The sequence below is a fragment of the Grus americana genome, chromosome 1 (genome assembly GCF_028858705.1).
Source record: "Grus americana isolate bGruAme1 chromosome 1, bGruAme1.mat, whole genome shotgun sequence".
NCBI classification, from domain to species: Eukaryota; Metazoa; Chordata; class Aves; order Gruiformes; family Gruidae; genus Grus; species Grus americana.
In genome coordinates, this window is record NC_072852.1 from 176,404,134 (window position 1) to 176,431,082 (window position 26,949).

Consider the following 26,949-nt stretch of genomic DNA (forward strand, 5'->3'; position numbering starts at 1 on the left):
AAAATAATTAGCAGGTGTAGTCCATTAATAAGGGTCAGCCTCATACATAACTGTAGTTAATTTAATGATATATGTTAAGTAACGATTGTAACTACCAACAAACATGTATTAATAATGGCTTTACTATGGTCACACACAGTCTACAGAGAAGATATACGGGTTTGGTGCCCTGTTTGCTAGTAGCTCTTGTTTTAGTTTCTGGCTACTAAAATGTAATGATAATTAATATTAGGATTGTCAAAATGATTTGGAAATAGAGACATGGTTCTCCACTGTAACATAAATCAAAAAGTACAGGTGTACTGCCTCAGTCTTTCATTAGCGTGGAGTTTAAGATCTTCATCAACTAAGAAAAAAAGGGTCTAGTTTGGAACATACTGATGTGGGGTAAAGATTCTTGAATTTTCACTGAAAATGCCAGTGTTTTATTGAGAAGCCATTATCATTAACATGGCTTCTTGTTGAAAAAAAAAAATACTGCATGGTGTAAAGTGGTAGACAATTTATCTTCACTTTGGAATAAGAAGATTGGAGGAAACTGTTGTGTTTGTTTTACAGCACCCCTAACGAAACCCGAGGCATGCTCATAGGTATTGATTTAGCTGCTAAGTTTGTGTATGTAAGTTGCTCAGGTGTAGGAAAAAAGCTGACGGTAAAACTCTCTTAGCCTGCAGACATCTTTGGCCAAGAGACTAAGCTCTAACATTGCCTAATTGTCACATTCTGCCCTGAAGCATGTGTAGGATAGTTTGATGTATTCCAGTTATAAAACCTTTTTATACAAGTTGGATTTTTAAGTGACAACTAAATGAAATTAATTCCACAATTAAGGTCTCTGTAACTACACATTGTGTAAACTACTCATCTCAGGCAGCAATTTCACTGGTGAAAAATTGTCACATCTATATCATTCTTAGAGGTAGGCGAGTAATTATGGCATTAATGCCTTCTCTTTGTCTTATAGCTGCCAAAAATATGGAAATATTCAATCATTACTAGAAATGGCTTTTCAGCAAAATAATCTCAGCCAAATAAAGATATATGACAGCAGATAGTGCTTGCGATACCTAATGACTATTAGCTGTTGAATTAAATAAATAATGAACCTACCAAGGCAGTGCATAGGACTAGAAAGGCATCTAAACCACCGATAGAGGTATTTAAGTTATTTCAGACTGGAGCAGTTACTTTGAGTTTGGGTTGTTTTGGGTTTTTTTCCTTTTTCTTTTTTTTCCTTTTTTAAAATTTTGTTTAAATTAATGGCAGGAATTCCTGTTACATTTAATTTCCTTCTTCCTCTCCTCACCTTCCCCCCCAACTTCTGATATGGAGGAGTACTCTGGTGGCAAAAATTGTGCCATACACCAACAAACGCTGAGGAGCTAAACCCACCATTTCAGGTTTGCTGAAATCAGACTGCCTTAGAGCTATTCAAATTTAAGTCCAGAAGTGAACAGTCCCAATGACCTTACAGATTAAAAGATTCCTTGGAGATACTGTATGCCAACACACTCATTTGGGCTCTATATGAAACATGGTGAGGCCAGGCATGAAATTATGACTGGTTTTGTTGCTCACATATTGTAATGAATGCAGTTTTATAGTGTTGTTATGTCTGTGGCTTGCCTGGATTTAAAGTGATTGAAGAAAATTTTACTTGAGCCTCAGTGTTGCTGTTCTATAGATTACTATGTTTGATTTGTTGAAAAAGCAATTTTTATGTAGTTCTGTGTATCTTGTATATGTAGAGCAACTGGTTTTCGTCACAACTTTGACAATTGTGAAGATGCACTAGAAAACACACAAAGCCAATGTATGTGCATAACTTCCATGTAAACTAATGTAGGAAAAAAATAAAAAATCTAAGTACGCATTTAAAGGACTGTGTGCCTATTTCTTTACATTCTTCCTGATTTTTGGTTGTTTAAGCCCAGAAGGAAGTTGTGAGTAGGTTCCTCAAGAAAGTCTGAGGCATAGAAGACATGCTCTTTTCAGTAGGCAAGGTTTTCTATACCTTCTGATTCATGTGAAGTAACAGCACTAACATATTCCTAGAACTTCACTTATATAAGTAAGATTACTTTAATCTAAATAGGCTTTAAAATGTCATTTTCCATTTAATTCAGGTAATGTTAAACATTCTTTTTTTAGTTTATAAGATAATTTAAGTTGCCTTTATTCATATCTTTTTTCTTTTTTTAATACACTCAGATGTTTCCCGTTTTATTTGCATTTTACCCAAAGAATAGCAAAGAAATTGATGAAAATCTTTCTAATCTGGTGGTGCAGATGTAGGCAGAGTTACAGATATTTTTAAAGTAGCTTGATTAGAAGTACATTTCTATTCTCTATTTTTATATTAATTTTCACCTTTCCAGTGAATATTAGATTGATCAAGAAAGACTAATAAATTAAAATATTCAAATGCACTATCTTTTGCAATGTTATTATAATAGAATATAATTAATGTAATATATTTTAATATCTGGTATTGCAATGAGAAGAACATTCCTGACTAACAATTGTGGAAGATATTGCAGATTTTCAGATCTTTTTCTTTTAATAAGTTGTATAACTAGAGAAGTAATTAAAGATAAATTTTACAATCAGTGGTCATTTTTAAGTATTTTGCCACAGATATTGATTCTGATGGATATCACATTAATTATGTTGAATGAATAAGCCATGATAAAACTATATAATTGATTCCTGAATAATCTAAAGAGTTTGAGAAATTATTCAAAACTTGGCTTTGGTAATCATATCTTGATGCTATTTGATAGCTTTATAAAGGTTGCAGGGGTTCTTGAAGTTGTAATCTTTTTAATCCATTTTAAATGACTAATATGAACTTTAAATTTTTGTCTTTTCAAGTATAGTTGAACTAGAATTTTGTTTTTATCCCAAAGTTAAAGGAATATATAAGTAGGAGAAAATGTCTGCCGAATCACAGGTCTTAACTACTGTTTGAAAAATAATATAATTCACAGCTACAGGATTCTTATAGACTGAGTTTGATTCAGATAATCAGGGAATGGAAGGCTCTTCAAATGAGTCCATGTGCACTGAAATTAGCTTGACATTTGAAGGCACACATTTAGAAAGCAAAACAAAGCACATTCAATAAAAAAAAAATCACGTAGACTTTAGACTTGAGTAGGCAGGCACTTTTTGAGGTGCAAACAGTGACAGCATAGATTAACCTGGTTTATAACAAGCCTGATCAAAATAAATCTTATTGTACTCATTAATTCTTAATTCTGAGGTGATGTGGGGTTCACTGAAACTAGTTGGAAGTGCATGCTTATAATTCTGTAGACCTGAAAAATTAAGGGATTGTATGTTTTGTTATAGAAGTAGGGATTTTTTTTAACTTTTTACAAGTTAATTAATATTCTGTATGGAGTAAACATAACATACAGGCAAGTAATCATTGCTGGCATTCTTTAAAGCTGACCTGAGACAGTAAGGGAATTTGTGCAATTTCTTTTACGTCCACAGTCATCAAAGATATGCAAAAGGTGGGAATAGTTTTTATCTATATATATATGACCTGCAGTTTGTTTCTCTGGTCTTCTATCTAAACAAAAAGTTGGAAAGAAAAGAATAAGAATGGCCTTCAAAAATTGCTGTGATGTGATAGCCTAAGAAAAAAATTGGAAGCATAAGCAGGAATCTTTAGTGTTGTTAAAAAATACTACTGAAGACCCCTCTTCATGCACACCAGTGTCACATTAAATTGAATGTAGATACAATCATAGCTCAGAAATCTAAAAATTCCTTTTGTGATCCTGGAGCTTAGCTTCTAAAGGAGACTTTCTTGCTGCAATGTTAAGTACTAGAATGCCTAAATATTTTGTACCTGGAATTAGAAAAGATACCTAGGTTCCTTAAATTTTTAATGCAAAAGGCTAAGTACCACAAAATGGAGATCCACAAAAGCCATCACACTGAGTGAGAGTCCTCCTAAACTAGCCAGTGTAGGGCAGGTGAGGAAAAGAAATGCCTTTCTTTAAATCCTGCTTTGCTTCATGTGTATTCCTGGCAGTACCTTCATCTGCGTGGGAATCACAGGCAAGAGCGTCTCATCCCTATATCTCTATAAAGAAGTTAAACATTCATGTCTATGGTAGTACCTTTGCATGTGCCCTGTGCATAATGCCTGGTTACAAAGGTCTGGCTTCTCTGCGCTTTTTGCAGTTAGCTCTGTGGTCAGAGAACTCGTGCTCTGGACTTGATTCCTCCTCTGCCTGTGGAGGGCAAGGTCTTACCTACTTTGGGGTCTACAGACTAGTCTGTGGAAGAGAAAGAGAATGAAAGCGTCTCAGCTACTTCATCTTCTAAGAACAATTAAGCCAGAGAGGTACAAAGAATTAACTTTCCTTTAGCGGAAAAAAATATAAAAAAAATTTGAATTCCAGGTTTTCATTTTAAGTTTGTGCCATGCTTTAGATAAAATATGTAAAATAATCTTTAAATCACAAACAGTAATGTGGAAAAATTAATGTTTCTCCTGTTCTATAAGGTAAGCACTAATTATGCCACAGGCTGCCCTGTAGCTCTCTGTAACTGCACATAGTATTGTGGCCTTGGCTGGAGATTCCATATCTGCAAGTTTGCAAATTAAAGTTAGTATTTAACTTCGATGTGTGTGTACCTACCTTTTTAATTCAGCGGTCTAGCATATCACTCTTATTGCCTGATTTCAGCTTCTATAGATAAGAATTTTACAAATACTGTGGTAGACCAAAACAATATTAATTGCTAGGTTTTTGTGCTACTCTACATGTGTATGAAAAAATCATTAGACCTTTTTCATATTGAACATACTCTGAAGAACATAGCTTGGGTATGTGCAGGGTTAAGGAGTGGTAGCTGTTATGGAATAGGTAGTCCTTAATTGCTTGCCAGTTAAGTTCCCAGGTTTGTAGTAATCATGTAGTGTAGAAGCTGAATCCATCAAATTCATCTTAGACAGGATTCACCAAATTGTCAATCTTAATTGCTGTTTTCGAGATTAGCAAAAAAAAAATTGACGCTTCAAAGCAGTGTGGCAAAATGAGTTACGATGTATTCCTTTATTTCAGATGTGTCTTTCCCACTGGTTTGCAGATGCAGGCAGGAATGTCAGGACCATGAAATTCATGAGCGTCACCAAAAGATATGTGACGCTCAGTGGGTGTGTAACAAATAGCAGGAAGAGATTGTATGCTGCTTGCTACCGAATGCTGTGCAAGCTCCCTAAAAGCTTGTCTTGCAACAGGATGTGGGTGGAAGCATCATTCATACAGATTACTGAATGGGGGTGTGGGGAGGTGGGTGTGCATGCATGCATGCTGTCATCTCCCACCTCAACAAGTGTAGTGTTTAAATGAACCAGAATTTTAAGCTGGGATTTTTAAAGATTCAGATTTCCATGGTCCTGGACATAATTTCCATTGCAGTCATAGGGTGTTTTAAGCTCTGACATGCTACCTGTGTTGTGGAATATCAGTACATAATACAGCAACACACTGAAATTTTATTGAAATGTATGCTAAATGCTATAGTAATAAAATATTTGCTTGTCCTTTTTTGTATGCCATTATCATCCTTCACATATATGATTTCTGTTTACATAAAGTACCTGTATCGTAAATTAAATGTTGGAAGAAAATGTCTCTCAGTAAGAGAGATATCTGCATCCTTGTATATATTTATGCACACACTCTGAATGAGTAACTGTGCCAGCTAATTTACTTAGTTTTTCCATATAGATATGGCCATTTGTCATGACAAGATAGTTAACACATGACACTAACATCTCTCTCAGGCATAATGCAAGCCATCCATTCAGAAAATACAGCACTGTTGTAAGGAAGGAAGCGAAAGCAGCTGTAAAGGGATCGGCTGGGGCTGGGGTGGAAAAGCCTTTCTCCTGTCACGTAACATGGAGCGTGCCCTGCATCTCTTCTCTTCCTTCTCTTTCTTTTTTTTTTTTTTCCCCTCCTTCTCTTAGCCATCCCACTAGTAAGTTCAGCACTGCTCTTTTATGAGAGTTTTGTGTTATTCCTACTGTAGTTACTGGACTAACATAGGAGAGGGCTGCTATGTTATTGCCACTGGCATCGATTTTATGAAGTTTATGAAGTGGCAGTCGTTGGAGAATTACACACCACTGATAGCAGCAACTAACGGATTTACAGGCAGAGCCACCTGACAGATGTGGGAGCTTCCCCTCCATAGTATGTTAGAGGAGTCTTCTGTCTGTTGTGTGCTTCAGCAGTTTCTGAATGTACAGTCTTCAGTGCCTGCATTTGTAAAATTCTCACTTTATGTGGAAGTATGTGCATAAATGGTGGGTAGTGATGAAACCACAAGTTATTTTATGTGCATCACTTCTGAATTAAAATGCTAACTGATGTCAGCTCCTTGTTATCCTTAAGCCTGAAACCATCCTCTTTAATTTCTCTGCCTAAGTTAAAATGAGTTCACAATTCTACTATTTTATTTTTTATCATGTATCTGTATAGTATAGGACAGTGAACTTTTTAATACTTATTATTTTAATGATAAAAATCATAAAAAGTCAATACACTATAGTTGCATTTATCATAATTTTTTATAATTTGAAATAATAAAACTTTCAGTGAATGTTATTTTGTATGGCCTGTAAATATTGTTAAGGCCCTATTATCAGACAGTTGATGTCTTAATTTCTAGCCTTTCACCTTGGTATTCTTTTGTATTCTCTCTATTCACTTACTTGACTTAAAGTCACTCTTAGTGAAAGTCTGGATCTTATCGATAACTAAGTAAGTATGAATAATAAAAAATAGAATCAGTGGATAAAGAGTGTGTTCTAAGAATTATTCTGAAATGCTCAGCAGAATTTCTCATTTATTAAATGAACCAAAGTTATCCCATCCACATTAATTTTAATACTGCTGGTTTTTCTCTGCAAAAGTTTTTACCATCCATCAAAATATCAATTCCAAAAAAGAAAAAAACAACCCACCTTTCAATTATAACTAGCCACACCAGAAGCCTATTTTTATTTGTGAGAAGCACATCTGGTACCAGGCATATGACCTGAGTCTCTTTGTAGACCTGGATGGATAGTCTTTCCAGCTGCTCGCATTTTTTTCCCCCTCTACAAAGGGTACTAAGACAGACTGTGCATAAAAATATCCATTCACACATCTTCAGGCTCAAACTCAGTCCATTTTTTATAGCTGAGTTAAAAAATGCCAACACATTTGGCATTTGCCACCTGGTAAAAGGTGGCATTGGGGGATAAGGGAATTATTTTAATGATATAGGAGAACTATTTTGGTATATTATGTTTGACCACTTAAGTAATTCAGAAAGGCTCAGTGCAGATCATCATCTGGAATGAGTTATCATTACAACTGGCCATCAAGGAAACTGTGAAAGTCTGTGCTTTGTGGGAGCGTAGAGTCTGTATCTTTGCTAGCACTGCTCAGCTGGTAGCGCACAGTGGTACACAATACATTGTCATAAATTTCGTGAGTTATTAAGAAAGGAAAAGCAATCACCTCTCTCTCATTTCCACTATGTTATCTATCTTTTGGTTTTCTTCCTGCACCTGTCTGCTTATTGCTGCCAGAGGAATGAGTAGTCGTCATGAGCACTTCACATCTGCAAGATGACAGGAAAATACATCTCCAACCTGTCACATTTAACTGCTCAGGCCAGTAACATTAGCCTCATTTACAACAGCCTTTACCCTTTGTTTCAGACTTCCCAGCTAAGAACTCTGTAAATGCCATAGCAGACACAAAGTTCTTTCTCACCCAACTTAAACCTCGCTGGTGGCTTTGTCTGCCACGAACAGCTACCTCATGAACTTTTGTTATTTGCCTGCATTCATTAATGGATAGGATCAAAGAAAGTGGAGAATCTATTTTAAAGGATTTCATGTAAATTATTATTATGAAACAAAAGAATAAAAATATACAAAGTTGCATGTATGACATGAACAATGCAGAAAGGATATAATTTTGTTGTTACGTCTTAGAACTGAGAGGGCTTCAACTTTTGCAGGGAAGTAGAGCTTAGGTTAAAACTGCAGTTTTGAATTTCTGAGTCATAATAATCTTTTTCATTCAACTTTTGGTTGGTAGAACTGTTGAATCATATATGCTAGAAAATATTTCACAAAAGTATTAAAAAAGTTTTATGATGACAATCTGTCTTCATAATGGAGAGAGTGTTTCTCTGTTACATTACCAATTGGGTAATTAAAGTATGAATGTACTGTGAATGCATTATGAATGCTTGATGCCTGTGACGAATGCAGGACGCTTTCCTGTTTTATGTATTTATCTACCACAAGAGGCTTGGAAGATCATAAATCAACTTTTTTTTTTTAATAATGGGAAGCAAGCAGTCTCAAAATATAAGGGATTTAATTTGTGCAGTGGCACAGATTTATTTACTTACTATTCCTACTTGGAGTCAAAATCTTCATTAACTGAAAAGGCATGGTGAATGAAGGCAATGATTTTGGTGGGATTGGGGAGGTAGGAGGAAAGAATACCTATCTGAAGAAGTAGTAACCTTACTCCTGGTCTGAAGCTAAGCTGATTCCTTGCAGTAGGAATTTTGTCTACTTCTCCACTAGTAAAAGGAAAGAGGGAAGGAGAGCAGAGCAGCTGAGTTGTACTTTAATGAACCAGGGTCCCTTGAGTCTTGAGCTAGAAATAGAGAAGAACTACTGACAGTAACTTAAGGAAAGGTGGTTGTGCTTCTCAGTTGTTCTTCAATGGCATATGTATTTAAAAATTGAGGTCTCCTGTGACATCTTTCCTGGTTTCTGTTTTCAAGAAGAATGGCTTGCCCCCTTTCAGAAGGTTGATTCATTGTGTAGGTTTATATTCACCTATTATCTACTTGCAGGGCTTTATACCTGTAAGCTTTCTGTTTCCTGTATCCTCCAAATACAAAAAAATAAATTCAGACAGCAAGATCCAATACAACAAAAAGCTCTGTTAGTGATGTGAATGTGGAAAATATACCAGTAAGTTTCCAAGTCATTAAAATATGTCTATGTGAAGCTAGGAGAACTGTGTGTTCATTTAAGTTAATCATCGGCTTTCCAAGAACAGCTGGAACAAACTGCTCCCTCTATGTGGGGAAAGCAAGTGAGGAAAGCATGTGGGGAAATCATGCAAAGCTGAAAAAAGCAGTGGATGGACTATTAACTGTGGGTGGGAGAGAGCAATCCAGCAGACAGTCAGCATCTTTTCTCTGTTGTTGCATAGCAAGACTGTTTAGAGGCAGAATAGGCCAAAGATGTGGAAAGAAAATGTAATTTGTCAAGGGTGTATGAAGGCTGTTCACTCGTGACAATGGTTTGTAGCAGTGCAGTTAGTACTATAGCTGTCAGGCACCTGGTGTGACTGGGATGATGAACCTTAAAACGTCAGTTCTTCTTCGAAAGTTTCCTCTGGATTTGAGGAAATGATGGGAACTTGAAATAGGGTTTATAAAAGGATCATCATGTTGAAATGAGTTTCAGAAAGGATAATGAGACTGATTTTAGGTATGAAAGAATTTTCCATTGTGTTATACTGCAATAAATTGTTATATTTTGACATGATGAGAAGAAACAGTAAGACGTCTTAGTTGCATTTCAAAGACACCTTAAAAAGCAATGTATAGATTTGGAGAAGAAATGCATGCTGCTTTTTGCAATTTATGTCAGAAAAAAAAAAAAAAAGTTGTATTTTCTGTTACCTGTTATTTGTTAGTCATGATTTGGAGATTTTGGATTTCCTAGGGAAAATAGAAACAGTACAAAATGTTTTACTGTTTTATGGTGCAGGGTGCATGGTCTCTTTCTGCCTTTTGCCATTGCAAAGGCTCTCAGGCCACCAGACCTTTCTTTCTGTACTCTTACCCTGTCCCAGTCAGGTCTCCTGCAATGGACTGAGGAATCAGACTTCCAGTCTGCACTTAACTGAGTGATTTGACAATTTATACAGATAATATCTGATAAAATTTCATTTTAATGGCACCACTGTTTCCTTTCAGTAGTTTTATTATACGTTATCTCTCTTTTGTATTTTTCTTCCTGAATGGCATCTCATTTGAAGCCAAATCATTCTTTTAACTGACATTATGTAAATACGTGGACATTCCTGAAAGTGTTTGAATATCAAGGTCACTTACAAATACTTATCATTAATACTTACGATAATTATAAAATTATAATTACAATTGTTAAAATAAACATGCGGTTCTTATTTGCAGAGAGGTTTTGAAGAAAGTTAACTTTTAAATTACCATCTGTCAATTATTAAAATCTGAAAGAATATGTGAACTAGTCATCTCCTTATAGAAATAAAATCAGGTGTCTCAACAGCTGTTAAAATGAGATTCTTAAATTAAAAAAAAAAAAAGAAAGAGCAATGTGAATAAATTAACATATGCAAAACTAAGTGAAGTCAGTTCTGCAAACTTGCTATTTAATAAAAAAATGCTTCCTTGGGAATTTTGCATGACTTGAGCAAAAATAGTTGCTAACAATTTTTTTGACTCAAAGGGGTATATAAAATGTGTATTTTGTCAGTAATGGCACCATTTCTGTCCCGGCTACCTTTCATTCTACCTCTCAGAATAGCTATTTGGGAAAATAAACATACCTAGTAGTAGGATGGATCTGGCATTTTTCAATGAGGAACTTCTCTATCAGAACACTTTTATGTATTACATCTTCATAAAAATCCAATATATGAAGTTTTTTGTAGCGGATATAACTGAGACAAAGCTTTCCTTAAGAAATAAATAGTTTGGTATGCCTACCACAGTTTATAGGTATAATTTAAACAATTATATAAAAATGAAACTGTCTAACCTAGTCAAACAAAAGCATTACAATGTTGCATTTTTCTGTTATGAGGAAAAAAACCTCACACCATCCCAACCCCCCCCCCTTTTTCTTACTTAAAAAAAAGTTTACATATCTTTAAATTTTCTACAAATATTATTTCATTTTATTTTAATATTTTTCCAAAGTTTAGTAACAGTCTCTTCATATTTGTGGCTGCTCAGTCTCAATCTTTAACTGGAAATTCCTTTTTGACTATCAGTCAGGGCTGCATCAGACTGCAGAGCCCATTTAGTTGTTCATCCATGGAAGAGCCTCTAAATTGCTGGGAGCTGTAAATATTGGAGAGAGAAGCTGAAAGTAAAATTGAGAGAAGGTAGGGCACCATAGTGATAGGTGAGTGCTGGAAGTACTAGTGAAGGGGGAGCAAAAACTTAGGCAATTTTTAATTTTTAATTTAAATGACTGTGGAGAAAAAAAAGAGAAGAAATAGGAAAAGCTTGAAATAATTGTTTAGAAGACTGTAGAGGATAAAAGATGGAAAAGTGAGACAAGATGAAGGATCAATTGAAAAGAATACTTAATTTTTAAGTTTATTGCAAAATCATGAGATTTTTTTCATTAACTGTTCATTAATTGAATTAGTTTTCTGTAGCCCCAACAGTTAGAGGATAAAAGCTGGAAAAGTGAGAAGAGATGAAGGATCAATTGAAAAGAATACTTAAAACCCAAACAAACAAATTCCCCAACAGTTTAAGTGGTTCCAAGGCCATAGGCCATAGGCCAAACTCCTGTCATTAATAACAGTAATGGAAGAATGGGGAAGACTGAAGAGAGATAAAGCATTTGTCAATAATTTAACTGAATTTAGAAAGTAGTTTATTGCAAAAACATGAGATTTTTTCATTAACTGCTCATTAATTGAATTAGTTCTCTGTAACCTTTTATTTTTAGAAAAAAATCAAAAATAAGAAATTTTAAAAAGGACTGAATAACTAAAATCCAAGTATTTCAGTAATATGTAATCCTTACATATGTTAATTTCTTACCACTGGTCTATGCTTGTAGCTTAGGTTAGATAATTAATTGTTGAAAGTCAATAGATAAGAAAAATTTCAAGTGAGAGTATTTTGAACTGAACCAAAACAAAAGTCTTGCTTTGTATGTTTTATTAGTAACCTGGAAAAATCATGATCTGAGCAAACTCTTCCTTCTCTCACCCTACTTCTGCTTTTTTTTTTGTCAGTTAATAATCAAGAAAAATACTTCTTTATAGAAGCAGTTTAGTATAGCACAGTGGTCCCTTCTTATTGTCCTCCTGTTTCTGAAGGGCTGCTCAATTTGTCTGAGGTCACTCAATAAACTTGTAGCCAACATTTTGTTTATTGAGGCTGGTAATATTCTTAAGATGCACAGAAACAGAGAACAACAATGGAATCACATATTTTTGCTAGGCACACAGATGTCCTATTGACTGAATTTTGCCTTATGGTGTCCAAAGAATGTTACATTGCAAGTAGTTTGATCCCCAAATTACCTTTAGGAGAATACACCATTGTAAATTATACATAATGCAGATTTAGCTGTAGAATGAGAACAACATAGTTATAATCTGCACTGTACTCCATTTAAAAATATTTATTTTTTTTTACATAGAAAAGGAATCTCTGAGACAGCAGTAATGCATCTCTGAGCTGAACTGTTGTAACTAAAAAGCCCTATTTGATATTCAGGTTTTTTGGTGGGTTTTTTTCCTGGCATTTCTACCTAACTTTGTCTTTTATAAAAGAAATTCATCATAACCAGTTGAAACTCTGGGTAGAGAGCCTTTAGTTGCAGATATAATTGCTGGTAGCAGTGTGAAAAGTATACCTTTTGATCACAAACAGAACTTCAGCCCTGCTGATGCTGTAAGAAAATAGTTTAAACTCTTTATAAAACTCTCTTTCTTGCATTTTCGTAAGTGATCGCTAATGAGAGCCATGACTTTTGACAGTCCATCTTTGTAAGTGCAATTCTACGGGATATTGATTTCTAAGCATTCAATGAGCAATTTTTAGAGAACAAATTGTGTGAAGACTTTTTTTAGTGTTACATATGGCATATTTCTCATATACTTTTGCAAGTTATAAATAGCAAAACAATACTTTTTTTTATTGAAGAACTGTACATATTTTATTTCTTGACCATGTACTTTAGATATGTACCCAGTAATATACACTAAATTACATTGAACTGGTTTTGGATAAGTTTGCATGATCAGTCCCTCATAAGTGAAAAAAAGTTAAATACAGAAGGTTTTGCAATTCTGGTAACTGAAATTATATGACATTTTGTGATTAAAGAGTTCTTTATTTGAGGCCAGGGCTTCAGTAGAACATATGAGAAATATATTCCAATTGACTATGTAAAATACCTAAGTACTCTATAAAGTACTCTGCTTTATACAGTGATACAGCTGTTTTCTGCACTTCTATGACTATCATTTCCAGCATGGAAACCATTTCTAAATCTAAGCCTCTATTTACTCAGAGAAATAGAGTATAGTTTCAAGTCACATGAGTTCTCTCACCTCTCTTTCAAAGTACTTTTTTTTCTTTTTCCTTCTGAACCTTATTCAGGATATGGTTTTAACTACTGATGTTTGCTATTGCTGTTTTCAAACCTTTGCAGCCCAGGAGTGGCAGTTTTACTGATTACTTTCCCATTTCCTTGGAAGAAAGTTACAGGTAGCTAAATCTGTATGTGAGGTCCCTTTTCCCTAGCATTTTTTTAACACCCAACAGCATTGTTGTAAGCTGAGGGTTTTCTTTTCTCTGTTCTTTATGTAATAGCTTATTTGTGTCTAAAGTCAGTGAGCAAAAATCAAGTCTGAGTAGTATGGTCTTACTGTTTGTAAGAGTGAACAACTGTACAAGGCACAGGGAACAGCAGATTAGATATCTAGGTAATTGTAGGGTACCAATTAGTCTGTCAAAATTATCTTCTGAAGATTAATCTGTGTTCGGCTTGCCACATAAACCCAATACATACTTGAATAAATCTAATCTTGGACAAAAAGGCTGAAGGTCTTAAAAGTGTCCCTAGGAGACCTTTGGCCAGAGTGCCTTTTCCTTTTTACTTACAGTGGGCTACCATAAGTGCGTGCTTAAAGGGTTGTTAAATTGAGGGAAGAGGCAGTACACCCAACTTGACTGGGATTTTACTGCCATTTTAGCTGTTTTTTCAAAGAAGTTAGGAGCAGGTAAAAGGTGATTAGAGAACAGCACCCTTGTTCAAATCAAAGTGCTTTTTCTCGGAAGAGGGGAGCACTGTGGAGTCAGGTGTTGTATATCCTCAAACTTAAGATTTATTTCTGTTTACACTAATTTAAGAGCTGTAAAGGCTCGAAGGCTGAATTTTCTCATCAACACTTTTGGGCTCTTCTTAAATGATTTCTCTTTTGAGGACAGCATGGTGTTCTTAACACTGAAAATTAGTCTGTACAAAGTTGCTGGTGCGGATTTTTTTCCTTTTTTTTTTTTTTTAATGAAATATGCACTCTGGTTTGCCATTCCATAAAGAAATGTTTGAGAATTTTGGTTGTTTTGCAATGCTGGTAATTTTTGTGAGCCTTTTAGTTTTCTCATTCTTCAGTATCATTGTCGTAATCTTGTGAAAGGTTTGGGTTCCTTATTTCTGTACTAAAAGTCATTTAAAGATAAAAGAGTGTTCTAGACTGAACAACCCCTGAATGTTTGAAATTCTCGCACTAAGTTCAGGTTTTTCACTTGCCAGCTGCGAAAGATTATGGGAAAAGCCCATCTGCAGTCTGTCCTGTTCACTGATTACAGGGTTTTGAGGTACGCAAGTGCTAAAAAGAGTTTTGAAAGACTCAAGGAATCTTCAGGTGAATTTGTGCTGGTGTTCCTGCACAATGCATTCAGTAAGTGTCTCACTACATATGTGTTCAGGTAACCTGTATCTCAGCAAAAACAATATATGCAAGCAGAAGGTGTTATTTTAATTTTACTAATTGATCAGAAGTACCTATACATGCCTTTCATGAACTGGTAGAAAATAACTGGTATTTGCTGGCTGAAGCTCTTTTAACTAATTCCTATTTTAACAAGCTGCTGACTGAATTTAAAGCGTCGATTATGCAGACAGAACATTTGTAATGAAGATGAGGTAGCTCCTAAATAGGATAAGTAGCAGACTTTTTATCTAGGCTTTCTTAGAAAATAAATAAAAGATTAACTTATTGTCTTCTACTAAGCTTATTACTTGCCAGTTTTCAGGATAATAATTTAAAATGTGCTGGGCCTTCATTCAGTACTTGTATTTGAGTAGTAATTTAATGGCTTGCTAAGTGACAGATGTACTGATGAGTTTGAGGGTGGAAAGCATTGTTTATAAATGGCAAGCAGGAAAGAGGGTAAAATTTGTGGCAAACACTGTCTAGTCATTCAAGAACAAAATAGACTAAGCTCATTTCAGCCCAATCTAACTTTACAGGACTAGCATAAATTCAGCCAGGGTACTTCTCCTTTTCTGACCTGAAAAGCGCAGCATGTTTTGAATAGCCAAGAAGAGGCAAGATTATTACCTTATCTGTTCAAATGTAAACTGACTTAGACCTAAGTTCTGAATTAACAAACAATATGAACCCATTCAGAATTGCTGTTGTCACGTCTGAATTCCCTGGAGGAAGGGAAGAAATGTGCCTGTTTAACCCTAGCAAACAAATTAGGCAGTGATTTATTTCTTGTAAATTACTTGTCATTCTAATTCTTCAGCAATAAAACTGAAGAAGTCTGTGTAGGGCTACAATCAAACTGAGGGGGAAAAAAAAAGGAAGAAAAAAGCTGAAATACCTACCCACTACCCATACTAATGAGCTTAGCTCCATCGTTACAATTTTATGTGAAAGTATTTGTTGCTCATCCAAGGATATGAAAATAAACTTGGATTTCTGATCAACGTGGTTGGCAGTCCAGGTTGGATAGGAACACACAAGCAGATTATGTCACTTGCAGAATACGTTTGTTTTATCCTTTAGGAGGAGTTTGAAAGAGGTAGATAGCATAAACTACTTGACTGTATAACAAAATTGAATATAACAGGAAATGTTCCTTTCTAAATCACCAATTCATACCTGTTTCTGTGGAGGAATTATAGTTAATAAAATTTTGCCAGTTCAATTTCCTATAGACAGGCTCACGCATACTGTAACCTTACCAGCATACAAATGGCAACATTGATTAATTTAAACCAGCTGATGATTTCTCGGGATCTAATTTAATGCTGCACAAGTGAAGTCACTGTGGGTAATAATTTTGAAAAGCAACTCATTCTAGTAAGTTAGTACCTGTATATAGCACAGTATAGAGTGGTGTGAGATACAAAGGTAACTGAGTTGGTTCTCTGTAAAATTATCTGCAGGCCACCTTCAATTATGCAGGCTTCCAGCTACTTTAAAGGAATGCTGTGAAGGCTGGCAATTACTGTGACAGAAAGATGGACCAGCCTCTCCTCCTTTCCCCTGTGGACCCTTGTACAATGATTGAAGGAGAGTATGTGGAACACTTTTGGACAAAAAGTAATTCAAAAGTAAATGACTAGTATATGTCAAAAGGAAATACTATTATTCTGAACTATGTTATAGTTTACCAAGTGTCAATAAAAATACTACAGGGGTTTTTTTTTTCTTTTTTTTTTTAAGATAGCTGTATTTCATTTTAACAGCTGATTTTTTTTTAATTATTATATTTAGTCACTTGTCAATTTTTTCCAGCACCAGGAGTGCAGATTGTGTTATCTTACAGGTGTGTTAATATAATTCTTATAGTACCTACTTAATCTCAAACCTTATATAATGAAACTCCTGTATTATTACTGTAAATTATCAAAATTACTTATGTGCTCCTTAATATTTATATTTCAATAGAATATGTATAAAATGAGATCGGTTTAAATTAATTGATAGTATCATTTGATATGCTGGACTAAAATATGTCGTCTGATGCTCTTCTATTGATTATGTAAGCTATTTTGTATATATCTAGTTGAAGTAAAAACATAATCACCTTCATCTACAAAATCATTCATTTTCAGCACCACAAGATATATAAAACCTTATAGCTTTCATTTGAAACAATCTCATTACGTATTTGTAAAAGAAAAGGGTATTCTCTGTGTTGTGAATTATTTGAAAGCACTAGCATTAGTTTCCTTAAGGGCTAGTACTTGCTGACACACTTCCTTATTTTCAGTAAAGGTCTGAACCAGAAGTACTGAACAGAGTAAATCTGAACTAAGATTATACCGCTATATATATTATTAAAAAAAAATTACATTTTTCTCCTGTTTTTTTTTCCTGATTTTTTTGAATTCTAGACATCATTATCTTTGTAAGCTAAATTCACTTTGTGTTAATAAACCTTTTGGTTAAAAAGTTGCTGTGTAATTTACATTGTGGAAATATTCCCAATTCATTACAAATTAAGCGAATTAGAGTTTTATTTTTCTTTCCCAGGTGGTATAAAATGAATGTGAATTTGAAGAAGTGAACTAGAGTAGGCACTCTTAGAATCAGTGGAGAGATAGGATTGCTTTTTCCATTTTTTCTTTATTTGGTGTGTTCATATTAATATTTAAGAAAAAATAAATAGCTTGTGTAATTCTGTAAAATAATTTTGTTCTAAAATGCTAAAACAATTAAAGAGCCTGATCATAGCTTAATAATGAAGACATAGCTATGTTGTTAAGCTTAATATGAATATACTGAATTTCTGTTTGTTGTTCTTACTTATATTTTTAATAACTTTATCAAAGAAGAAAGAAGTGGATTACTTCTGTGTCTGTGCTAAAAAAAAATAATTTCAGTGTTAAAAGACTTACAACTTCAGTTGTCCCTCCCAATGCAGTAAGATTTTTTCCATCTTGTACTTCTAGTGATGAGAACTGGGAGGGATGCATTGATTACTTACAGCAGATTCTAGAAGCCTGCGATGAAGTCTAGACAACTGATCACATCTTATCAACACAGAGTTTCTCTTGTGGCTTACAGAATGTCAGGAGCCAGCCACCCCTTGCCACCCCACTGTGACATGGATTCGTGTAGCTCCGAGGAATTCTACCAGGCTGTTCACCATGCCGAGCAAACCTTCAGAAAGATGGAGAGCTACCTGAAGCAACAGCAGCTCTGTGATGTTATCCTGATCGCTGGGAATCGCAAGATACCTGCACATAGGTAGGACATAAGCACAAGATATTGAAACTACAAAAGTAAATGTTTTGGGTATGCTTACTTCTTAGAACAGTGTTTTCTGTGGCCCCTTATACCTGCTTCCCTCTTGCTTCAAACATCACAAGTGTGAGTAGCTGCAGAAGGGGGTATTTGAAGGTTGGGCCTTTGAAGTTGTGATGGGGTTTTTGGTACAGATTTCAAAAGCTCAAGTAGCACTCAACTAGCAAACTTTTTATCGTGAGTGTGCTGTTCATATGTGAGGAGAATGGAAATTTCTGAAATGACATGTTACACAGTTACACTGGACCCGGCATCATTTTTAGCTTAAGATCGTGATAGTCTGATAAGTCTGTCATACAGAGCCTCTCAAACACTTATAGTGGAATGGAACTGAGCACTGACTTCCCATGAACTGTTCCTTTGAATGAACTTAAAAATATATGAATTACTTTCAGTGATAATTGTGAATACAAAAATCATAATGACATAATTTTTAAAATTCTGTAAGATTATTTGATATTAAAGCAGCCAGTATATATGAAACTATGCTTGGTTTTGGATCATAAGTAGAGCTTAAAATGGTTATTCTTCATTAAGATTTTGGTCTTAGCTATAGCCTTTGATTAAGTGCATGCAAATAAAAATCCAGTCCTAGAGTTTAGATTAAAATATAGAGAATACTTTTGAGTTTCCAGGTTAGCAAGTCTTTTTTTTGCATTTGAACTCTGTTTAAGGCTGCAAACTATGGGTGACCTATTTCCCCGCTTGTGCCCTGGTTTCTCTGCTGAGGTACTAAATCCAGAACAGGATTATGGCTCTCCAGCAGGAAAACTGAAAAACAGCCAGTGTATTTCTGAATTCATAAATTAACTTTCTGGTGTAGATGAATACTATAAGATCATTTTGGCAACTTGGACCTTACAAACCTCCTTCTGCCCTAAATGAAGATGGACACGGAGACTATTCTTTTTCTGTTTTACAGAAAAGTTGGATATTCTATATTCCAGCTCCCATAGTAGCAGAAGAAAAGGTGCAATATACAAGACTGCAAAGCCAAAGCTGTTGTTCAAATACTAAAAAATAAAACCAGACAGAAACCTTCATTAAAATACTTAAATTGCCCCAATAATTATAATAAATGAGAAAATAACTCCCCTTAACAAGCAGTAACTGTTAGATTGATCTAGGTAGTTTGCAGCGCACATGAAGCAGAGTCCGCTTGGTTTCAGATTAGTAGCTGTAATAAACCTAGAAATCTTTCTCCTCTTCTTTCAGCATTTTTAATTCTTAAGACTTCGTTTCTACTTTCCTATGTTCTAAAAGCCGCCATTTTTAGTGTTCCTCCCTTGCCTTGATATACTCGGATTCCCAGATGCCAGCAAAGTCCCCAGCAATTTCTACCCACTGACTTGGAACTGATACAACTCCTGTGTTCCAGGCTTTTTGCCACTGGTAAATGTATTATGCATCTGGCACTTTACACACCCCTGGTAGTTGTGCTGTGATGCCATCTTTATCTAAATCACCAAGATCTTTCCTTTATGGGTATAAGTACAGAGGGAATAATATTAAACTTCAGTCCTTCTGTCCATCTGCATTTATAGTGTTCCAGAGCTGCAAGATTTGCCTTAAGGTGCCTTCCATCACAATGAAAACTGGAAGGATAATGACCTAAGGCCTTCTAGTTTGTGTCCAATTTTACATCCCTATATATTAATAAAATAAAAAGAATTTTTCAGAAATAATGAGAACTTTGCTGTTCTTTCTTGGCAGTTACTTGGCCTATTTTTGCTTTTCACATTTTTCAACAGAGATGAGGTAAAAAAAAAAGGCAATGTCTGAATCTACATTCTTAAACTGACAGAAAAAATGCTTATTAGATACATAGAAATATTCCACAATTGGTATCATTTGCCCTGTTTAATATGGATGATATAAAATATTCACTACATTTTTTACCAGTATATTTTTTTGCCTATTATTTTGAGTATTTTGGTAAACGGCATAGTTTGTAGAGAAGGAGACAGAGGAAACTCTAAGATTTTTTACATTAGTTTAGTTCATTTTCTCCACTATTTTTAAGACAGCTGTTCATATTTGTATGCCCACCTTTCAGTAGTAAATTTAATTTCACATTTGTCATTTCAATTCTGCAGCATATCTAAATCCCTCTGGAGCTGGAAAAATACCTTAATAAGAAGATTGACCATGAAATAATAGCCAAAATCTTACTTAGATTTTCTAATAAACCTTCAAACAACTTTACATTTGATTTTCTACTTCTTTGTGGTCTGCAGTCAACAAATCTCAAAGAACTGGCAAAAACAACTCTTGAATTATGCAGAATCGAAAAGATTGTGTTCTGAATAAGCTAGAATTTTGTCCAACAAGATAAAATGAAGGGTGTTCTGAATTTTCTATTGTTAGGGTTATTTTGTTTGGTTGGTTTTTTAATAGTGTTTGCTCTATGTTGTTTCAGACAGGTATGGCTGGACAAGCACAGAAAAAGGCTGTTTATTTTTAACATGGCCATTACAATCCTAGAATATAATTGAATTTGGAAGAGACCTTCTGGAGTCTGATTCGACTCCCCCTGCTCAAAGCAGGGTCAAGTCCAAAGTTAGATTAGGCCGTTGAGTATTATACCCAGTTAGTTTTTAAATATCGTCACTTGTTGACGTTCCTCTCTTGGCAGCCTGTTCCAGTTTTTTATTATCCTTGCTGTCTTTAGTGATTCAGAATGTGGCTTCTAGGAATATTTACTCCATGATCTTCTTGGTGAGGCAAACCAATCTATAGTTACCCACATCTTCCTTCTTGGGGATGGACATGGAAATTGTTTTTTCCAGTCCTCAGAAACCTCCTGCAAATTATCATGATCTGTTAAAGATAAAAGAGAGTGGCCTTTCAGTGATATTATTGAGCTCCCTCAGCTGTTGCTCCTTGAACACATCCTCTCTGGTCCCATGGACTCCTATAAGTTCAATTTGCTTAATTGCACCCTAGGTACATCTTCCTCTATTGTGAGTGATACCGCACAGATCCTGCCGCTAGGCACAGGGACCTGGGAGGCCTGAAAGTAGACCATGCTAAAATAAAGAAGTGAGCCATAGAAAGCTTTATCGAGCAGTGAACAAAAATTTTCCATAGTCTTCCTTTTGCTACCAAGGTAATTGCAGAAACCCTTCCTTCCCATCACATCCCTTGCTAACTTCATCTGCACTCGACCTTTGGCTTCCCTAATTTCATTTTTGCGTGTTGGGGCAATGTCTCTGTATTTCTCCCAGGTCATTCATCCCTGCTTTCACTTTCTGTTTCCTCCCTTTTTGCATTTCACCTCAATCAGGAGTCACTGCTGCCATCCAGGTTTGTAATTTATGACTCTCAGGTTCTATTGTCTTAAAATCTGTTGTTTCATGGTCACTGCAGCCAAGACTGCCATCAGTTTTCACATGTCGTTTTTTTAATTTCCTCCAGATTTGTCAGCAGAAGATCCAGCAAAGTACCCCCTCTAATTAAAGTTTTTTAACAAAGTAGGCTAGATAATATTTATTTTGTATTCCTGAGAACATATAAAAAGCCTACTTGCAGAGGGCAATGCTTGATCAGTATTTGTGGAGTTTATAAATTCGATACTTCATGATAGCTAGAAGTTTGGTAGAACATTCCCAGTAGAAAGTTTATAAAATCTTATCCTAGATAAAACAAACCCTTATTTTAAAATCCAATTAAAACATATTATAATGTTGAATATGTTGCAAATTAATAAATAAAAAAGACTCAGAATAATTGCCTAGAAATAGTGGTTTTCACATACTTTCTCTTCTTTTTAATAGAATAATTTAAGAAAATGTGATAGATTTAATATGCTACAATGTGGTACAATAAGAATCACTTTCAGAAAACAAGAGCAAAACTTTCTACATTTTTCAATAACAAGTATAAACATGATATTTTCTTCATTTTCCTCTGTTTTAGAAAAAAACCGAATAATGTAAAAAAACACAGAAAAATGTTTTATGTAATAATGTAGTCTCAATGTTTCTATTTCTATAAAAGTAAAAATTAAGAAATGCCAGTATATTGCATCAAATGAAGTGAAAGACACCAAAAATAGTTACTCGGCCATCAGTTCTTGTGCATCTCTCCAGATTCTTCCAGTTTATAATCTCTGTGACATTTCTTGTTTCATTCCTGACAGTACTTGCTCTTTTTTCCCCTCTTCTCCAATCACATATCTTGATTAAGTCCTTTGATGATCTGTTTAAATCAGTTTTTCTTCAGAGGAGACATTATTTCTACGGCATAAGATATCTAAAACCTGATATCTTTATAGGAAGAATGTCAGGTAAGCTCTGGTGATAGCCTGAATGCTGCCAAGTTAGTTTATGTCATTGGTGGGGTTTTTTTGTGTTTTGATTTTTTTTACATTTTTCTTTCTCACAAAAAAAAGGAGAAAGTCAAATTAGAAGTGAGATCACAAAACATAATCACTGAGCTCTAGTTCCTCACGTGGAGGCACCATGCCAATCTCTCAATCTTATTATAGCTGGTTTTCTCTGTTCGGGTGACTCAACTTTAAAGTTATAATGTGCTCAAGCTTTTTGCTGGCTCCTGAACATTATGTTTGTGTAATCTAATCTTCCACTAAACAGGTTACAGGTGTAATCTTTCAAATGAAGGAATAGCAAAAGGAGGTACAAACCAACCAAGTATTGTAGTGATGAACAAGCAACCAAAAAAGCTACTGAGAAAGTAGGAAGACCTCTGTAGCAGGCATTTCAGAGGGCTAAAGTAACTGACATTTAAATAAACTTGAAAAATTAAGTAAACCTCAATTTTTTTTATGTTGCTGTAATCTGTATAAGTAACAATCAAATGCAAAAATGTAAAATGCCTTAAAGAGAGAAAAAAATGAGAAAATAATAATTTCCCTTCCCTTCAGTTAAGCTGTTGCATTGTTAACAGTCCATCCTAATTTTAAAATATTATGAAAATGAAGTTTGTAGTTTCTCCACTCACTCTGGAGATGCATGCTATATATATTTTTCTCATTTTCTGTACCTCTCGTTTAGAATAAAACCTCTTTAAGAGAAGAAACATATATTAACTTTAAAGTGCTTGGAATAGAAGGAACTCAGGCATTGCTGTTAGAAAACAAACGAATAAAACCAACACTGTAATTGATACTTCCTATCCAGGTTACAATCAGCCAAATGCAGTGGTATCTAGAAATCTCACTAGACTGCAGCTAGTAAATGTCATTTGAAACACAAAACCACTGGGAAGTAAATGTTATTCAGAACTATAGTGACATGATCAAACCACCATTTATTTCCAAGGTTAAAAAAAATTCTTCATGAAGTAATAATCCCATGGGTCAACATGAAATTAAAAAGACATTTTTGCCACAAATAATTTGGTTGTTTTGAGTAAAAGCAACTCACTTGCAACTCACTTGAATCACACTGTTTTTAAATACTATACTTGAAATACTATATTCTACAGCTCTGAATAAACATCAAAAATTCTGACACAAAACCAGCCAAAGTCAATCCAAATGATAGATAGACCTCTAATAGTCACACTGGAGAGTTCACCAAAACTTCTACCCAGGATTGTGTAAATGTTATAGGCAGCTCTAAACTCAGACTAAGGTTTAAGCTACAAGTTGGATTTTGACTGGAAATGGTGCACAGAGTTATACAGGAACTCAATGCTGGAGAAAAAAAAAAGAAAGAAAAAAGTGATAGAAGCATAGAATTTACCTATCTATTCAATTAAAACAAAACACACCCATATAACAAAGACTGAATTACCATAAACCACAAAATTCAATAAAAACAGAAAATGCAAAAAATATAGGAGGAGAGTTACATCCTCAACTTGCAATTCTGACTTTCGTTTCACCTGGTGAGAACCCAAGATTGTGAATTAAAAGAAACCAAGAAATCTACTTTTATTGTTGTTTTAATATTGTCAAGTATAGCTGAGTTTATAATGAGAAATCTGAATTCTTTATTTCTTTTCTTTCACTTAATATCAAAGAAACATAGACATTTCTGTTCTTTTTGATACTCAAGGTAAGGGTCAGGGGTGACTCTTACCATGGTGGAAAAAGTAGCACAGAATGAGTAGAAAATTACCACTTACATATAAAACAAATACATTCTTTAGTTAGGATAAGGACAGTTTACTGGGACAGCAAAGGGAGAGGAGAATAACAGTACTTAGAATATACAAAGCAGGTGGTAGACAATGAAATTTGCTCACACAGCCCAGTGCCCAGCCCATCCCCAAGCAGCAGCCCCTCATCCCCAGCAAGCCCCCTTTATTTGCTGAGCATGATGTCATAGTATGGAATACCCCTTTGGCTAATTTGGGTCACCTGTCCTGGCTGTGTCCCATCCCAGCCAAAAACCAGAACATAGGGATACTCAAATCTTGCTACAAGTGAGAAAGAAAAGATGAAAAGCAAAAAGCTTTCTTTCAACACAATGCTTAATTTTTTCATCATACATACTGAAATAAATTCAACTGAAACTTGTTTTGGATGCTCAGTTCTGAAGTAGTACAGCTTTTATTTGCTATCATCCTGATAAATTTAATAAACCTTTTTCAACAAACTCTAATTTATATTCTCTTTTTAGTTCTCTAAGGAGAGGGGCCATATTTTTCAATGTATTTTGAATTCTGTTATAGGGAGGTGAAGTTTAAGAAAAAAACAGTATCAATAAAATGAAAAAAATGGAGAAAGTTAAGACGAACGGAGAGATGAAAGATAAAGAACCAGGCAGATAAGGAAAGACAATTTAAAGGCAGGGGGTGAAAGAAGCAGAATGCACAATATACAGTCCTAAGACTGAGCTTGTTTTCTTGCATTAGTAACAGATGCTAGTGGAAAGCAGAGAGTGTAAGCAGTACAGCTGCCCTATGTTCACTCCCAGATATCTGTAATTATGATTTGAGGAATTTCCCGAGTCAAACATTGCATCTAAACTGTGGACCTGCTGTCCATGCGTTTAAAAACAAATTATTCAAGTAATATGATTGGGACAGAACAACAACAAAAAAAATTCCTGCTATTAGAGAGAAAGCAGGAAGGCAATTTAGATAAGCTTTCAATATTAACCTTGATTGAAAACTTTTTTTTTTTTTTTTTTTATTAAGAAGAAGGAGTAGTAGATAAAGAATATTTCCTAATACTGAGAATGGCATTAATATTTTCAAATTCATTTCTGTGATCTCGACAAGGAACTCTTCTGATTTTATTTGGACCTTTTTCAGACGTAAAAGACCTCAAGTTCACATAATTGAGTATGTACCAGTTAAAGATCTTGCACATGCAGAAATTGGCCTTATTCTAATGACTTCACAGATCAATCTATATACTTTCATCAAACCTAATCTCTGTGTTTCTGACATTTATGCCAGTAGTTCAAATGATCTAAGATTGAATTATTCCTTCTCCTGCAAGCTTTTTTCCCCTTTTCCTTTTAGAATTGCAGTGAATAAATAAAATCATTAAGCCCACAAATAGAGGATCACAGTTGATTTTGTTGTCTTTCTATATTCAACTAGGTGTCTGAAGATGTGGGTTTTTTTCTGGAAAAGAGTATTGAACTATGTTTTGTAATTGCATCATAATGTATCTTCATCAGCTCTTATCTTCATACTGTGTTCAGTTTTGGGCCCCTCACCACAATAAAGACATAGAGCTGCTGGAGTGTGTCCAGAGAAGTGCAACGAAGCTGGTGAAGGGTCTGGAGCACAAGTCTTATGAGGAGTGGCTGAGAGAACTGGGGTTGTTTAGCCTGGAGAAGAGGAGGCTGAGGGGAGACCTTATCACTCTCTACAACTACCTAAAAGGACATTGTAGCCAGGTGGGTGTGGGTCTCTTCTCCCAAGTAACTAGCAATAGAACAAGAGGACATGGCCTCAAGTTGCACCAGGGGAGGTTTAGATTGGATATTAGGAAAAATTTCTTAGCCAAGAGTGGTTAAGCATTGGAACGGGCTGCCCATAGAGGTGGTGGAATCACCATCCCTGGAGGTGTTCAAAAAACGTGTAGACGTGGCACTTCGGGACCTGGTTTAGTAGGCATGGTGGTGTTGGGTTGACGATTGGGCTTGATGATCTTAGAGGTCTTTTCCAGCCTTAATGATTCTATGATTCTGTGATTCCTCACTGTGACATTTTGCCTCTCCTGCCCATTCCCAAATGTTGAGAAGTTGCTTGGATTCATATTTCTGTCTTCTCTTTATTTTTTTCATCTTACTACTAGTTCAAAGCAGCATAGAGTTCAAGATACTGGCTACAATAGCAGATATCTTCAAAACTGACACAGGGACACAAACTGACACCGGCAAAATGTTTTGGACAATGGACTTTGTAGTCAAGTCTGGCAGCTGTGATATGTGCATTACTTGCAGTCTCTGGAAAAAACTAAAGCTACTGTAGACATGGTGTGTTTGGTGGAAATGATGTCTAATTTGTGTAACATTCCTAAAAACATTGTGGCAACTTCAGAGATGTAATGACTTGTAAAACTGTGTTTCAGTTTGTACTGTAAAAGAGATAAAGAGCCACTTACTGTATTTGCACTTAAATGTCTGGGAGACAGTGAAAGAATTACAAGAAGATGAAACAAAGAAAGAAGAGAATGTAAACTCAAAAAGCATGGTTGTGAGGGCAAAGAGGGAACATCACTTAGTATAGATTACTGGTATCATTTATACTTGTAGCTATGTGTTTTATAAGAGATTAAATTGGAAGAAAACCATGTTTGAGTAAAGACAAAAAGGAAACACTCTTGTTTCAGGCTTAATCAATTATCTTCGAAAATTGAATCTGACCGTCTATGGGTTTGGGGAGATTTTTTTGC

At 35.0% G+C, this 26,949-nt stretch overlaps 1 protein-coding gene across 1 annotated transcript in view; it reads left to right on the forward strand.

Annotated features, from left to right (window-relative positions):
• Positions 1-26,949, forward strand: part of KLHL1 (kelch like family member 1) — a 260,797-nt gene that overhangs the window by 61,870 nt on the left and 171,978 nt on the right. Inside the window, exon 2 of the mRNA XM_054806173.1 lies at positions 17,886-18,068. Within this exon, the coding sequence (XP_054662148.1) occupies positions 17,886-18,068 (183 nt within the window). The remainder of the gene's footprint in view (positions 1-17,885; positions 18,069-26,949) is intronic.